General features: G+C 35.9%; 1 protein-coding gene across 2 annotated transcripts in view; it reads left to right on the top strand.

The window, feature by feature from the left end:
• Positions 1-17239, top strand: part of noc2l (NOC2-like nucleolar associated transcriptional repressor) — a 53288-nt gene extending 36049 nt beyond the window's left edge. The window contains exons 16-19 of one of the 2 annotated variants that reach the window (NM_001003830.2): positions 5405-5518; positions 6494-6626; positions 16330-16413; positions 16539-17239. In NM_001003830.2, the coding sequence (NP_001003830.2) occupies positions 5405-5518; positions 6494-6626; positions 16330-16413; positions 16539-16669 (462 nt within the window). In that variant the 3' untranslated portion in view covers positions 16670-17239. The remainder of the gene's footprint in view (positions 1-5404; positions 5519-6493; positions 6627-16329; positions 16414-16538) is intronic. The other variant, XM_017353600.3, reaches the window with a different exon arrangement.

The following is a 17239-nucleotide window of genomic DNA, read 5'->3' as shown; positions in this document are numbered from 1 at the left end:
CTGATAATAATAACCTGTGTGTGATTATTAAACTGTCTTCGACATTGATCCTTTCAGAAAAGAAAAGGATAAACGAGAAAGTGAAGTGTGAAAAAACAAAGGAGAAGCCGAACAAAAGACTGTTTCAGCAACCAGAATCATGAACAAACTGCCACGTTTATCATTGCCTTTTGGACTATTATAAACTCTGAATGACAGAATTACTCTAACAGAGCTTACATGTGCTGGTGAAGATTACAGACACAGATGAGAGGTTTGCTCTGACTGTGGTCTATGTTGCATGTTGTTTTTGAGCCCAATTAAGGACTAAATGTATGCTGTGTCGATATTCTGTAATTGGTAACAAATCAGAGACTGTAGGGCAGGCCCGGCCCGGCGCCAGGAAGTCAAAACTGAGGGGGCACTTTAAATCCATAGGGGGGCACTAGACCTGGTGACTGATTTTGGTCTCTTGTTTCTTTCATTTAGGCTATTTATTTGCATTTATTATTACTTTGCATTACTGCCTAAGTTACTGACCTAAGGCAGTAATATAGGCTACGTTTTAATAGTAATGACAATACGCAGTTTCGCTATTACGAATTTTATTAACGATGGTAATGCATACCGCTTATTATTGCAGACGGATGATGGCTTCAGTGCCAAACGAGTGCTTTAAATCATATGTTATGCTCCTTATTTCCGTTTTATTTCAAATAACAGGCCTATGAATGTTTAAAGTTTTAGGTAAAGACGTCAAATTATGCCCACACATGCAAGCTGACCCACGGTCAGACTATTTGTAACCGGTAAATAAATATAGTGAAATCAGCTTAACCGAGTCATCACGCTTCACGTAGCCTATATTATCCAACCAACATCAGTGTTAGGGAAAAGCTAAATGTGACAATCTAATGTCATTTAAAACAATTACTTAGTTACATTTTAAGGCATTAGTGTAGCCAGAAAAATACCTAAAAAAGATAGCTACCAAAATTCACGTTATTACCGTGAAAATTGGTAAAATTTTGCCACGAATAACACGCAACTCAATATGCTATATAACTTTTTTTCTCATCATTTTAAATGTAAAAACAAAGATTTATCTAAGGCTATTATAAGTGTGCTTTTTTCGTGATATTGTAAACCATCATAAACCATATGTACCATAGGTTACTAGGCCTACCCGTCATTTTATTTATTAATTATTTTATTTAATAAGCCTTTTTTAATAGCTTGTTTTCAGGTTATTTTCATTTTAGGGCCATGAGCTAAGTCAAAACAAACTCTATATGTTGTATTTTAGCTCTTAAAATAGATCTACAATATATTTTGTGTTGTTTAATTTTGCATGAGCAAAAAGCAGTATAGCCTAAATTACATATTTTTAAAAGATTATCATTCAGCCTACCTGCAGTGCACAAGGTTTCTCGGTTGATCCGCGGTAAATCCACTTAAGCACTATACCTATTCCATTTATAACACTGCAAACTTGACTTCGCAGGCCGATCATCTTTAAACGCAAAAGGCATTTATTATGTGTTATACCTTGACTGCAGTTGCATAATGGGATGTTTCTCTACACAACTGTAAAAGTGCGCTTTTAGCAAAATGAAAGCAAACATTCAGAGAGTTCTGTGTTTTGTCAATTTTAGCTTAATTGTAATAATATTAATAATAATATTAATAAATAAATTAAAATATTATTTATAGTGTAGCCTACTATGGGACTGTGCAGTAAACTATTTATTTTTATTAAAACATTTTTATTAGGCTACATCTTCCCGAATAACTAATAAATGACTGGCAGTTGCGTCTCTGCTAAAATTAATTTAACAGCAAATTTCTTATGTGTTTTTTCCTTTTAGAGCTCAAGAGAGTTGTGTTTAAATAATTAGTTAACCAAAACATGTAATGAATTACGCTGCTCCTATCATGTCACCCACTTTTCTCACTTGTGAGTTGAGTGCGCCTCCTGTGTGCGCGTTTTAAAGGCTATTTACGGGTGCACCAGACCTGACGCGGGGACCGGATCTCTGGACTATAGGACCATTTTCATAATTCAATTGCTATGTCATATATTTTAAAATATTTGAATGTGTGTTCTGAAGGTTGGAACGACGGGAGTGTTAATAATTAATGACAGAAAGAATTTTCAGTTTGAGTGAACAATCCTTAATAAAAACTGGGGGGGCACAAACTCTGTCTGAGGGGGCAATGCCCACCTTTGCCCCCCCGTAGCACCGGGCCTGCTGTAGGGGTTTGTATGTACTCATATATGTTGCATTTATTTAAATATAATTGCAAACGTTACAGTAGGCTATTTCTTACTGTCGTTGATCTGCAGTTATAATCAAATTATGTTCATAGAAAAGTTAGTAATAAACATTTAAACACAAGTTTTTATATGTTTAAAGCATCTGTTTAGTGAGAAGTGCTTCTCATATGATATGTGAACGACAAGTACAGCTTTACTGTAGACATTTATTCGAGCGAGAATGACGTCGACTGAAACTCTGTCGTATACCACGCCCACCAAAAGGGTACCCCTGGTAGTGAAAACGCAAGCCTAATAAAGGTGACCCGTACTGTACCAGTCAGTGGAAACGGGCCATAAGTGGTTCCGTTCTCTCATCAGTTGGAATAGAATAACTTTTGCATAGATTATGATAGGCATTTTTTCCCTATGATAACTAACATGTGTAGGAACCACCAATATTAATTGCAGCAACCTAGACTACACAGAACCTGAAAGGTTCTCTTTCAAATTTTTGTTTACAAAAAAAAAAGTGCCTCTTTTTTGGAGGGGTTTATTATTACACAGACAACATATACAATTAATTTAATCACTTTCAACAGTGTTTTATGAAAACTTAAAGGGTTTTCTTTAAAAAGATATCAAACTTTTAACCTCTGCTTGTGGATTTTGGAAGCTTTTGAATTTTGATTTGTTGAAAATAGCACTTGACTTTAAGATGTTAATGGTTTATTATTTGTGAGAATTGTACCTTAAAATATAGTGACCTTAATTTTAAACCTTATTGTTGCCATCCATTTTAGATTTCAGGGCTGCTAAAATCACATACATTTAAAATGAACTTTAAAAATGTTGTTATACATTCCTTTTGGTTTAAAATGCTTAGTGACTATTTTAGTGTTTCATTATTTGTCATTTTAGTGTGTGATTTTTTTTAACTTTCTTTTAGTAAAGTTCTCAACATTCTATAAAAAGAAAATAGTAAAAATATTTTTTATGTTCATCATTTTTATTAGACTTTATTCATTCATTCATTCTTTCATTTTCTTTTCGACTTAGTCCCTTTATTAATCATGAGTTCCCACAGAGGAATGAACCACCAACTTATCCAGCATATGTTTTACGCAGTGGATGCCCTTCCAGCTGCAACCCATCACTGGGAAACACCCATACACTCTCATTCACACACACACAAACACTAGAGACAATTAGCTTATCCAATTCACCTATAGCACGAACATGGGGAGAACATGCAAACTCCACACAGAAATGCTAACTGACCCAGCCGGGACTCGAACCAGTGGCCTTCTTGGTTTGAGGCGATCATGCTACCCACTGCGCCACTGTGACACACTAGACTTAATTTAACTTTAAATGGGCAAAGGATATCTCATTATCAACTTTCTGAAAATTTTGTATATGTTTTTTCTGTATAGGTTTTGTTTTTATGAACTAAATTGACCTTCAACTCTAATAACTGCAATTTTGAATGTACTAGAACTTCTATGTTAAGCTGCTTTAAAACAATCTACATTGTAAACGTGCTATAGAAATAAAGATCAATTGAATTAAATGTATTGTTTAGCACATTTTTTTATAGTTTTTTTATTTATTTATTTTTTAATAAGTTTTTATTTCAATAAAAAATCCTGGTCCCGCCAGCGATGATTATGACAAAGCTGGTGTGGAGGAAAAAAAATGAGGGAACGGCAGGGGTGAAGGTTGTGAGAGAAGGTGAGAAGTTGCTTCCTCTCTGGGGCGAGATCTCGGCTCCATTCATCTCTATCTCCGCTCTCATTTGTCACCCCTGCCGACGCACAGCCCGTTCATCTCTCCTCCCTGCCCCTTGCTGTCTCTGGCCCGACTCGTGCTTCTGATAAATATTTAAGGCCGTTTAAAACTGAAATGAAAGAGGGGTGGAAGGGTCTATCTCTCTCCTCTGTGTAATGTTGAGCCGTAGGGAGGGATGCAGTAGGGCAGAGCATGCAGACAGCATGGCACCACGCAGGGGCGCGTCTGTCGCCAGACTCTGGCCAGCAGGAACGATGTCCTTTAGTAACGAGGGTGGCATGGCAAACTTCTCACCCAGCACTGCCGCCAGCACAGCTGCATAAAGCCGCATGCTCCACAGATCAGTCCAACAAACAAATATATGTCTCTACGGGTCGTACCAGTGCCTCCAGCAGATCTAATGCTTAAACACAATGCCACTATTCATGCAACAGCTAAATATATCTGTACTATTATAGTTTTTTTTTATTTTCAGTTATCATTTTAAATAACTTTTTATCATTAATTTTGTGCTCTTATGTTACTTTTATTAGTTTTTATTAAGTTTCCAGGATCAATGCTTTGAGAACTTGAATTTTTGCAGTTCATTTTAGCCTGAGCACCATCCAAGCACCATAATGCACACAGTGAACCAATCAGGATTTGCTTCCATAATGTTCACAGCAGTAGTTAAACAGATGCTTCGAAAGGATGAAGCTCTTAGTTTGCCAGGCAGCACATCTTTGCCACTCATGTACACATCTGTTGGCTTTGGTTGTGTCTGTTGCAACAAGGAAGGAGCATTTTGCAGTTTCGATCATTTTCGCCATCTTACAAACCACTGCAAATTGTTATAAATAAGTTAAGCTAACTGTAGACTGAAGTTGAGATTTATTACCGTCTATTGAATTTAGAGGTCAACTAATCTCATTTTACTTGATCAATATCATCCGCAAAGACCTTTAAGGAAAGGCTGGCGGAGATTCACTCTCTCACTCTCTCCTCTGCCCTTGTTTCCTTCTGGTAAACATTTATTAATGCTGTGATGGAAAAAGGTGTGCACCAAGGGCCTCTACTAGGTCCGCTTCAGTTTTTTAAAAATGGCTAAAATCGACTTGATGCTTAATTAGTTTGACTAAAGGGTATAGCAGTAGACCATACAATATATCAACTTTTTTTAAGTGATGCAGGCGGACTCTGTTTTTCGGGGAGGGGTTATTGATCAGCAATAACAGAGCAGCCCTGTGTGTACTCATCATGTCTTACAATAGTACTTTTCGAGTAACTTCATGGCTTTATTTTGTTGAGAAAGTGTATTGAGATCCCTTTTGTTTAGTTCTCCTATGGGTGAACATGGAGAAGCATTCATTGTGTGTGTTTATTTTGCTGTGTTTACAGGCAGCCTGGGAGAAGCTGGTAGCAGAGGAAGGCACTCCACTCACTAAATATTACAGCCAGTGGAAGAAACTTCGGGAAAAGGAGATTCAGCTGGAAATCTCAGGAAAAGAAAGGGTAAAAAAAGCCAAATCCACAGCAATTATCAGGATTAAATCCAAATAATTCAAACCACATTTTGCATTTAGACAGAACGTATCTGAACCCTCATGTTTCACAACTAAGAGCCACAGTACAATGCGGTTGTTTGATCTGCAGGAAGAATCAATTTATTTTGATTATGTCATTGAAATTGCTGTTTATCCCATCGCTATGTTAATTCTCCTTCTCTATTAAACGCACAGATGTGGTCCATCTTTGCGAACTAACGTAGTGCTAGTTTTGTCAAAGTACCTACTGTGTGGTTTTGTTTGTGTGTGCGCGTGTGTGGAGAGAGCTGGAGAGTGTCCATAGGGAGATAATGGAGATGACACCAGGCGGAGTGTTGGCGTCTAGGAAGCGGCAGATTGGCGGAGGAGGCGGCAGGGCTATTGCTACAGGAAGAGTATTATAGCGCTCAGGGCTGCGTCCCAGGCTTTGATCCACTGAGTCCCCACGCTCAGATCTGATTACCACTGCCTCCCTCCTGCCTCCACTGCCTTTGCCACTTCCTCCAATACACATACTCATACTTATATCCTATTGTGTTTTAGGGGACAATGTAGCTTTTGGTGTTTGTAAACATTTCTTTTATTATAATTCCATTCATTGACATTTTTTTATTATACTCTATTTTTGTTATTTTAAAGAAGACATAAATGGATAAAATATGTTAAATATCCAATCTCAGCAGTGACATCGGACTAATGAGATGGAAGGAAACTCACAGAATAGCTCATTGTACATCAAATAAACACTTCTTTTTTTTCCTTCTCAATATCTCCGCTAGATCTGGTCTAAAACTAAATTTGTAACAAAAAAAACAAGCATTTCATCAGCATTATTTTCTCATTAATGTCATGTCTGCCGTGTTTTGTTCAAGTTTTTTTTCCCCAGTTTTGATTAATGAGAGTATTTAATGATCTTTTTTCTCCCCATCGCTTTTTAATTTAGATGGAAGACTTGAATCTTCCTGAAATCAAGCGCAAGAAGGCTGAAGAGAAGAAAGCAGACAAAAAGGAGTTCAAGGGTCTCTTTGAGTCAGATAGCGATGATGATGATGATGACAATCTGTTCCAATCCAAAGGTAAGGCCTTCATTAATATATATCACCTTTTTACCACAATGCAGCCAAATACTGTACAAATACATGGTTAACACATGCAATGGGAATGCTGCTAGGGCTGGACGATATATGGCAAAAATGCAATCTTGACAATTATTTTCCATACTGAACGATAATGATGTATATTTCGATATAAGTTGTTAACGCTTCCAAATTTAAAAGAGTAGCTCGACAATGACTGAAGCCATAAAAATTAGAGGGTCGATTAAATAGCATACCATATTTTTGGATTATAAATTTGATACATCTCTAATATCAACACACTTTTAGATTCCCATTGTTTCATATTTCTGCTGTGTGATTGGCTCTTATATCAATATAGAGTAAAAAAGTCCAGAGCGTATCATTGTTATTGACATAAATTTTACTGCGATTCGATATAATATTGTTCATCGGCCCAGCCCAAGTGGTGCTTATCTTTTTATTTTTTTCCTGTAATGCCTTTCCTTGTCACTGGGAGGCTGTAGTCCATCGCACTGCACTGTCAAAATAGTCTCATCATCTGAGAGATGAGTTCAAAAATGCAAAGTATAAACATAACTGATCTCTTGAAATGTAGCTTTGTTGTATTTTTGATCAACATTAAATATTATTCACAACCCATGATGCAACATTTCTGCAGGAAAAAGTATGCTCAGAAGGAAAAAGCAGATAATTTAGGGACATTGTTTTGTTAAGTCTAATCTGTTAAACATGGTCTCTGCATGACCAGGGACGAAAAATAAGAGGGTTTGATAAAGCTTAGCAAGTTCTAATTTGATAAAGGATTATGAAGATTATTTTTTTCTATAGTTAAATAATATTTACAGATGAATCAGGAATGTGGATTAATACAGATGAGTCGAATTTGATTTCATGGTGGCTTTGAAGTATCAGGTTGGTTTATTAAAGTGTCATTCTTATGCTGTTTTAAAGACACAATGTAGTTTTGAAGGTATCCAACAATAGGTTAACATCCATCTAGATCTAAACCTTTCATAAAATTACCTCTTTTCTCACAATGTCTAAAATGGTTCAGTCAAAGATCTGGAACCCCATGAATAAAAGTTTGTATACATTACATTTCAAGTGCACATACATACATACCTGCATACATACAGTGCTCAGCATAATTGAGTCCATCCAATTTTGAAAATGAATATTTTTATCCATTTCTCAGTAAATACAGGTTATATATATTGGTGCATTTGAACAAAACTTATTTATAAAACAGAAATATTTATTTAAAAAAATAATAATATTTGTCACAGGACATCTTTAGAAATGGGATGATAATACATTTAAATTCATGCAAAATATTGCAAAAATAAATAAACTACAACATTTCAAACAAGATTGTATTTATTTTTGTTTTTCTTGATTTCTGCTGTTTTTGTTTATTTTATTTAATATACAATATTCCCTAACATAAGTTTGAGCTGCAAATTTTTTAACCATTATTGTAAGTTATTTTGTTAGATAAGCTCCAGATTTGGCTTCAGTACTGACTAATATAATGTATATGCACAGATATAAAATTGTAAAGCATCCTATAGAAGATATTAGTTTAAATGATGATCACTGTACGTACATGCATACATCCAGGATTCAGATTTTGCATCTAACAAAAGTTTTCTGATGTGTAAAACAAGTATGTACATCAGAATGTACTCCAATGTTGACATAAATTAGCAAAACAACTTTTTAAAAAATATAAACACCTCAACTGCTCCTTTTAAAATCATATTTGGATATTACAATACTTAGATTTACCAAATATTTGAATCAAGACTTTAAAAAAAACTCGATACAGACATAAAATGCGGTTTGTGAATTCACATATAATTGTTAAAATCAATCAATCATTTCAAAGCTTTCAGAAAACAAATATTATTTATAGTTTATTTTTATTTTCCTTCAATCCTAAATGCTTTCCTATAAAGAAAACATTTTAGGATATTTATATGTAGCAGTAACAGGTCAAATGGCCAGGCTTGTACTGATCTGCTGCTTAAAGCACATGTTGGAAAAGTGACATTATCATATCAGAGGCTCCGGAGGCTTCCTTATGTTTTATGCAGTTGTTTTGACGGAGGGAAGCAAGCTACATTTCTAGCTTCATTTTTATGAATTCTTCAGACATTCCCTTTTAAATATGAAAAGCATTGGCTATACCAAAGAAGCCTACACTTTGCATACATTTGAAGGTTGAATGTTGAATGACTATTGAAATATATCAATTGTCTCAATGTGGACATAGAGAGCTGCATTGACATTCCTGTATCTCTGGACTTAAAGCATATGGGGCCTTGAAATGGAAGATCACAAAAGAAAGGTTTGCTATGGAGATATCTTAATACAATGACGGTCTCTACATAAAAAGATCACTTTCACTCATCATAACACACATGCTGATGATGATATTACAATAAAAGTGATTTTACTTGGAAAAAAGTGCATACATATCGACTACAGCTGGAAACTTTAAAATTTTAGCCCATATTGCTCAACAAAACTAACCAAAATATCAGAAGGGGAGAGATAACTAAATTAACAACTCAAGCTGGGATTCCCCACTGCAAACTAAAGTTATAAATTAAGATAAGAAGACAAATGTGATACTGTTGCTGTTGGGAGTGCTGTAGCTTGCAGTGAGAGTTCTAGTATCTACCTCCTACAAAAATAAAGATGATCAATATTAACATTTAAAAGAGAACTCTGAGCCAGGGCAAATGCAAGATGCAGATAACAAACACTTATAGACCATAGAAACTTGGATAAGAGTATTTTTGACAGAGGGAAACGAGATGCTTAATCAGATATTCCTCTTTAAAAAAAATGCATCAGCTGTATAAAAAGTCACCTTTTGACCACTAAAATATGTACAAATTCAGTTTGCTTATGGAGCCATATTGAGACCAAAGTACCGTTGGTACCAACCCATATAAGGATATCAAAAGAAAAGTTATATTATTTATCTTAGCAGTTCTTGTCACGTGAATTACAGTGCACTCGTGGCATTCTTTCAACTAGGTGCGCCTGGAGAGCATGAGCACCTAGTTGAAAGAATGCCACGAGCGCACTGTAATTCACGGGACAAGAACTGACCGATCAGCTTTATACTTTGTATGAAATATACACATTTCTACTCCAAAAAGAAATAAAATACAGCAATAAATAACACATTAAAATATAAGGAGTTTTTTTTAATGCGATTTACTGAACTAGTAGTGTTTTGAAATGAATGAATGCATAATAATTGTGAAAAACATGAAACCAAGATTATTTCTCTGACAATAATCGTACAACCAAAATCTATAATCATTGCATCCCTACATGGAATGACCCTAAAGTATTTCACACAATAAAAAACTATACACAATGAGCTCTATCTCTCTCTTTATCTCTCCCTCCCTATCTCTCTCTTTCTCTCTCTCTCTCTCTCTCTCTCTCTCTCTCTCTCTCTCTCTCTCTCTCTCTCTCTCTCTCTCTCTCTCTCTCTCTCTCTTTCTCTGTGTCAGTGTGACTGTATATGAACAAAGGGCAGGTCAGCTGTCAGACGTGCACTTGCCTCTCCTCTTTAACTCTATATCTGGAGATGTGCTGGGTCATGTGTCGGACACATGCCACACTCTCCTACTCCTCCCACCCAAGAGCCGCAGAAAAACTCCCATAGAGGTGGGAGGCAAGAGGAAGGACCAATGTATTTTTTTTTTTTTTTTTTTTTTTTTTAAATAATACATCTGGTGCTCATTGTGTGGAGTCTCTCACAAATCTCTCTCCTATTCTGTCTGCCTCTCGCTCGCTCTTACTCTATTCTCTCTTACAGGAAGCTTTTTTTTTTACATACTTGGATCCCAGTGGGGGTTAGTAATTCAAAACATTCGCTTGAAAAGATGTCAGTGGCCATTTCTTCACTACACTGCTTAACTGGCCCTGTACCTCCAACGCTCGGATCACAGGAAAACAGTCACATGACCTCTAATATATTAATCAGCGGTCTTGGTTGCATATTATCAAAAAAAAAAAGGTTTATTTGTTGTTCTAGTTTTTTATCAGACTATATATATATATATGTATATATATATATATATATATATATATATATATATATATATATATATATATATATTCTTTTTTTTTTTTTTTTTCTTTTTTTTTACTTTTCAGAACTTTAGATCAAGACGTTTCCACTTCTGCAGTTTGTTTTATGGCTGTCATGTGGCTGAGTTTCAGTTTTTGTGGCTGATATAGAAATATTCACTGTGGTGAGACGAGGCTAGGAAAGGACGAGAGCAGAGGTGGATGGAAGAGACTGTTATTTATGTAATTTTATATTTATATAGCATAGCAGTGTTTAAATGGTAATTCCCTGAAGGCTATAGGCTAATATAGCTTCTGAATTTGCTGAAATTTGAAAATGAAAATTACGTTACTCACCCTTATGTCGTTCATTCAATGACCTTCATTCATCTTTGGAACACAAAATTAAATAGTTTTGTGAAAATAAAACTGAGAACTCCCTCATCCTCCATAGAGAGCGAAGTTTCCTGACTTGTTTAAAGTCCAGAAAGGTACCAAAAATATCCTCCTAACTAGGGCTGCTCGGCATCGGGAAAATCTGACATTTCGCTATTCTGTTCTGCTACGATATGAATATACTCTCACCGGATGATTAAAATGGCTCTATTTGGAAAAAAAATCAATAAATAGATCAACTGTGATCTAGTTTTTTTATATCACATGCATCTTCATAAAATATATTAAATTGCAAGCATACACTCATAGGGCACTTTAATAGGTATATCTTACTAGTGTCTTACTAGCACCTTATGCCTTCAGAACTGCACAGTGTGATCTTTTGCTGCTGTTGTTCACCTTTGACGTGTTGTGCGTTCAGATGCTCGTCTGCATACTTTGATTGTAAGGTGTGGATATTTGAGTTTCCATTGTCTTTCTATGAGCTCGGACTAGTCTTGCCATTCTCTTTTGGCATCAACAAGACATTTGCGGCCACAGAACTACCGCTCACTGCATATTTTCTCTTTTTCTGACCATTCTCTGTTAACCCTAGAGATGTGTATGTGAAAATCCCAGTTGATCAGCAGTTTCTGAAATGCTTAGACCAGCCCGTCTGGCACAAACAACCATGCCAAGTTCAAAGTCACTTTAATCACCTTTCTTCACCATTCTGATGACCATGTCTACATCCCTAAATCCATTAAGTTGCTGCCATGTGATTGCCTGATTAGAAATGTGCATTAACGAGCAGTTGGATAGGTGTACCTAATAAAGTGGCCAATGACTGTATATAACTGCAACAAATACCAATAAATTTACAATCACATGTAAAATGACAGGCATATCATTGTATAAATAATAGTATACAATAATATAATTTGAAAAAACATTCTGATCCTGCAATGTGATTATTGCGGATACAATTAAAATGTTAAAGTTTTGGTTGAACTCATTCTTTAAATTAAGTTTATGTGACACTGCTTCTTGAGTCTTGTAGCAGCCTTTTCTGAAAAAATGTGTTATTTGTATACAGTAAATACAAAGTAAATTTATCCAGAATAGTTTCGACAAACATGATGGCACACCCGTTCTTATTATTGATAAGAAATGTATCTTCAGCATCAAATCAGCATGTCATTATTTTTGAAGGATACTAAACTGAAGACTGAAAAATTGATGCTGAGTAATGCTTTAATATTGTAATTTTCCTTAATATTTCTGTTCTTATTATAGTTTTGTCAAAGAAATGCAGCTTTTAATTTTCTTGAGGATAAAATGATAATTTAAATTTTTAAACAAGTGAAATTTTTTTTTAATGTTTCATTTAAAAAGAAAAAAGTTTAAATGTTAGGAAATTTCTAATCTTTTTACCCGTGGTATTATTTTTTTCGCAAGCTGGTATCTAAATAGCCATAGCCTGGCTAGGCTTGACATGGCAGAAAATGTCCTCTTGTGCCAGTTTGTCCAAATTGAAGAAGGCTTTAGTTTAATGCCAGAAAATTGTGCCATTAATTTTAGACAGAATCACTATTAATCATGACTTCTATTGTCAATATTAACTCACGTGCAGATCAGACTTCTTGTAGGTATATTTTCTGCAATCAATTATGATTCATATCTCTGAGATTTTCAATTTTGCCATCACTGACAAGGTGATCAGTTATGAATCTCGTTTCATAAATACTGGCCTACTGTTGTCCAGATTTGTCTTTGAAGGAAAATTCTTATTTATGTGCTCTTTGCATCTACATATTGATATTTGCATTTATGTATCATGCATACATGTAATTAGCGATAGATTCATATGGGTCTGTGTATAGCGCTTTTGTTTGAAGATAGAGCATTAAAATTTAATGCATTTTAGTCTGTATTTTCCCAAGAGAAAACACATTATCGGAGTCTTACCACGGTCATAAAAGGAGTTTAACCACATATGATACCTGCTGGGAATAGGAGAGCGATGTTGGTGGCAGACAGACAAGAACAACTAAGGAGTAAATCGTGTTTTAATAAAATATCAGAAACAAAGGATTTGTGTTATTGGTTGAGACCGTTTGCAGTCAAAAAACTAATTGTAAGTTTTATTTAAGGAGACTCAAAGAGGCTGGGACATAATAAAGAATACCAGTACATATAAAGAAAACTTATAAGAATACTGAGTTGAGAATGCTCTGTCAGTCTCTTGGGTATATGCTCAGCTAGAGTTTTTCCCCTACAGATAAACTTTAAATGGAAGGCTAATGTGACTATTTTCAATTTGATATGGTTCCCTTTATAACATTGATGTTGTTTTGTTTTTGAAATACAATCAGTTAAATTGACGTAAGCATTCATTTAGTTGATACATGATGAAAGACTGTGTATATGCAAGCGCTGTCAGTTGCAGCAGCAAAGTCCTTTGAAAATACTGGGGTAAAATAAATTGTCATATTTTATAGACCTGGCAACGAACAGTGAAATTTAATGCAGTGCTTCTTGTCTGGTCTGAGACTCACTTTATATTCTATATCAGGGGTCACCAAACTTGTTCCTGGAGGGCCGGTGTCTTACAGATTTTAGCTTCAACCCTAATCAAATGCACCTGAACAAGCTATTCAAGGTCATACTAGGTATGCTTGAAACATCCAGGCAGGTGTGTTGAAGCAAGTTGGAGCTAAACCCTGCAGGGACACCGGCCCTCCAGCACCGAGATTGGTGATATCAGTGATTTTGCGATTTTGTAACGGCATATAATTTACCAGATGCGTTTGGACTGGGTTCCTGAAAATGTTAAGTCCTTTTGCATATACCCTATAAAATGCATAATCTTGATACTTGGAAGATCTCATCTTTTATCTTATTTTTGACTTCTATTTTGAAATAACTTTCCACAAAATTTCTGTCAGTCTTCATTTGGAGTTGGAGTCTATGAATGCGATTTATCTCAACTTTTGCTTTCATGGTCTATGAAGTTTTAATGTGCTTCGCTACCTGCTGTGTTTGCCCAGTTAATATTCTTGAGCTGTGTTTGTTCTTCAGTTGTCGCTGCAGTGTGCCAGACCCGTCTAACGCTGTCAGCTTTCTCAAAGACTTGGCTTGAGGTTCCTCCGTCTTAATGTGCGTTTGCTCAATTTGTAAACATCCTGATCTTCAGTATTCTTGTGTCAAGGCTGTTTTCAGTGCTGAGAGCAACATGTAGATTGTGTCTTTGATTTTTTTTCTACATTCTCACCGTATTGATCAGCCCATGGGCAGTCATTAAAGTCGTTGGCTCGTGCTCCTGGTGGACTCTGGGTAGCCTCTCTGAACTCGACGGTCAGCCGTTAACCTGTTATATTAAGATGCATGAGGTCGCTCTTAGCAGCAAGGTGTGCGCCTGGCGTTAAGCTGCGCTCTCCCTCTGGCTGGCTTCAGTGTGTTCTGGGTAATTAGGGTGGAGGGTGTCTGCGCTGCCATTCACCTCCCAGGCAGCATCTAATCAAATCCCACTTCAAAGCTGAGGGATTTCAGCCCCGTCCTCTTCAGAGCACAAGACACTCCCATATGCACACACACACACACACACACACACACCTCTGGATTAGCCAGGCTAAACTGCCATCAGAAGCTGGCCTCTATTTTATGTGAATGGTGAGTTTGTGAGCAGTATGGGTCATCTGTGTAGTCTATTTTTAGTGTTAAAGGGTTGTTTTCATTTTGTTTTTTTTTATTACTACGTTTTTGTAACTTTTTTAATTGTATTTGTTATAAGTAGTAATAATAATAATACATTTTATTTAATTAGTCATTTCAGAACACTTAAGGTCACCTTACAGACAAAATAATATACAAAGAAAGTGCATGAAGAGCTCAATAAAGCACAATATGAAAGACTTAAAAGATGCTTAAAGGGATAGTTCAGCCTTATTTAGGGTGTTTTTACACCTGTCTTAATTAGTACGGTTGAATCGCACTTAAGTTCGTTTTCCCACTTGGTATGGTTCGTTCGGGCAGGTGTGAATGTAGCAATCGTACTCGTTTGCGCACCAAAAGCGGACCAAAAAAGCATACCGAGACCTCATTGAAGAGGTGGTGTCTCTGTACTCTTTCACATTATCCGAACTAAAACAGACCCAACTACAAAAAGTATTTTTGGACTAATCCAGCTGCCATAGTCCTATGCGCTGTCCCATCTTATGAGGTGTGGAAAAAAATTTTTGTTGACAGCGCTTTACCAACAATTTTAAACAGAGGGAGAGAGGGAAAACATTAGCTGATGGATGGTTGGTAATATTTTTTGGAAGATGACCATGTCACATCGCAAAGTGAATTGCAATGCGTCTTTACCATTTGCAATGAATTAAAACATTGATTTCCAGCTTCATTCTTGAAATGCAGAGTTTGTCTAAAGTAATTTATATAAACTATATAGTATACATTACTATGACCAGGGATACAATCAGCCTGCGCAGTCGTCCCTGCGTAGTAAAAATCGACATTTTGTTTTTATCGCTTTGCTTACTTGCGGGAGTTCCATGGCCATTTTCCCACACAATAATTCAGACCAATCGAAAAGCAGTTTAAGGAAATGCGTTCAATAACATCTCACAAATGAGTGATGTGGATTTTGTTACTTGACTGCATTTTGTTTTGTTTTTTTCAACTAGATTGGTCTAAAGCAATCAGTGTGATGTGAAAAGGACACAAAAACGGCAGAAAAATGCTACAATGTATCATTTGTTGCTCTTGGTCCGGACCAAATGAACCGAACCACAAATGTGAAAGCACCCATTCTCACCTTTGTTCTTCTGTTAAACTATATATAAATATATATAGAGACTTCCATAACATTTGTTTTTGCCTACTATGAAAGTGTATGGTAAAAGATTACTCATACAAGTTTATGACAAGTGGAGCTTGAGCAAAAACAGAATTTTTTAACAGAATTTAGTTTTGGGTGAACTTTCCATTCATCCTTTGATAAAAGTTTCTGAAGGAAAACAAATTGCTTTGGGTTGAATCTTGCAGATAAATTAGAAATGATCTGTTTTGATTTAATGATGTCTTAAAAAATGCTAATTTGATCTGGCTGCTCACCTTACTTGCCTCTGTATTAGTAAGATAAAAGTCCATTTGGATTTGAACTGCAGAGTAATTACATGTTGATCACTGCTTTAAAGATTTTATTTTTTTTTATCTTTTACAGAGGAAAAAGATGATTCTGATGAGGATGATGAAGGCCTGGAGGACCTCACAGACCTTAGTGATGAAGATAACGAAGACGATTCTGGTGATTATGTTTCTGTTTTGAGTGAGGCTAGATATGATTGTTCAAGGAAACTTCTGTGTGTTTTCATTATTCACCTGTATTTGCCTGTTTTTTAAACTGTTCCCCATTCCTGTGATTTTTCTTAGATGGAGACCAGAAGCAGCCTTCATCTTCTAAGGGCAAAGCTCCAAAGAAGATGTTGAGTACAGAGCTGAAACAGGTGGCTGAGGGAGATGAAGATATGGTTGAGGACCTGGAGCTCTCAGATCAGGACTAAAATCGGTGTTACATCAGAGAGACTTTTCTATTTCCCAAATAATACTGCTTTTAAAGGAACATTTGACTTTTTTTGGAAATAAGCTTGTTGTACAAATCGCCTTCAGGCCTTGCAGAACACTTTTAGCTTAGCATAAATCATGGAGTCAGATTAGACCATTAGCAACGAAAAGTTGCTATTTTCTAGGTCAATATGGCTAGAAACTATCAAGGATCAAACTAATCAAGGAACTTGGCAACCACAGCAACTTTTCATTTCCAGTGATTTAGGCTAAGATAAATATTCTACTGCCAAACCCAGAGAATGGCTAAATGGATTTAAAAACGGTACAAATCCGCTGTTTTACTCTAGGTGACTTTTAAAATGAGACCATTTCCAAAAAAAAAGTGGAGTGTTCCTTTAAAGAAATATCTCCTTTAAGAGTCATGTACAGCGCCTGTTGTAGTAATAACATATTTTTTGCACTGTTTTTTTTACACCCACAAGGACTCTTCTTCATAGTTCATCTAATGCTTCATAATATTGCCCAAATGAAGGCCTTATTAAAAGTGTTTACCTTATGAAAACTAA

The sequence above is a fragment of the Danio rerio genome, chromosome 23 (assembly GCF_049306965.1).
Source record: "Danio rerio strain Tuebingen ecotype United States chromosome 23, GRCz12tu, whole genome shotgun sequence".
NCBI lineage: Eukaryota > Metazoa > Chordata > Actinopteri > Cypriniformes > Danionidae > Danio > Danio rerio.
Note: the sequence above shows the minus strand (reverse complement) of the source record. Positions and strands in the feature narration are given on the sequence as shown.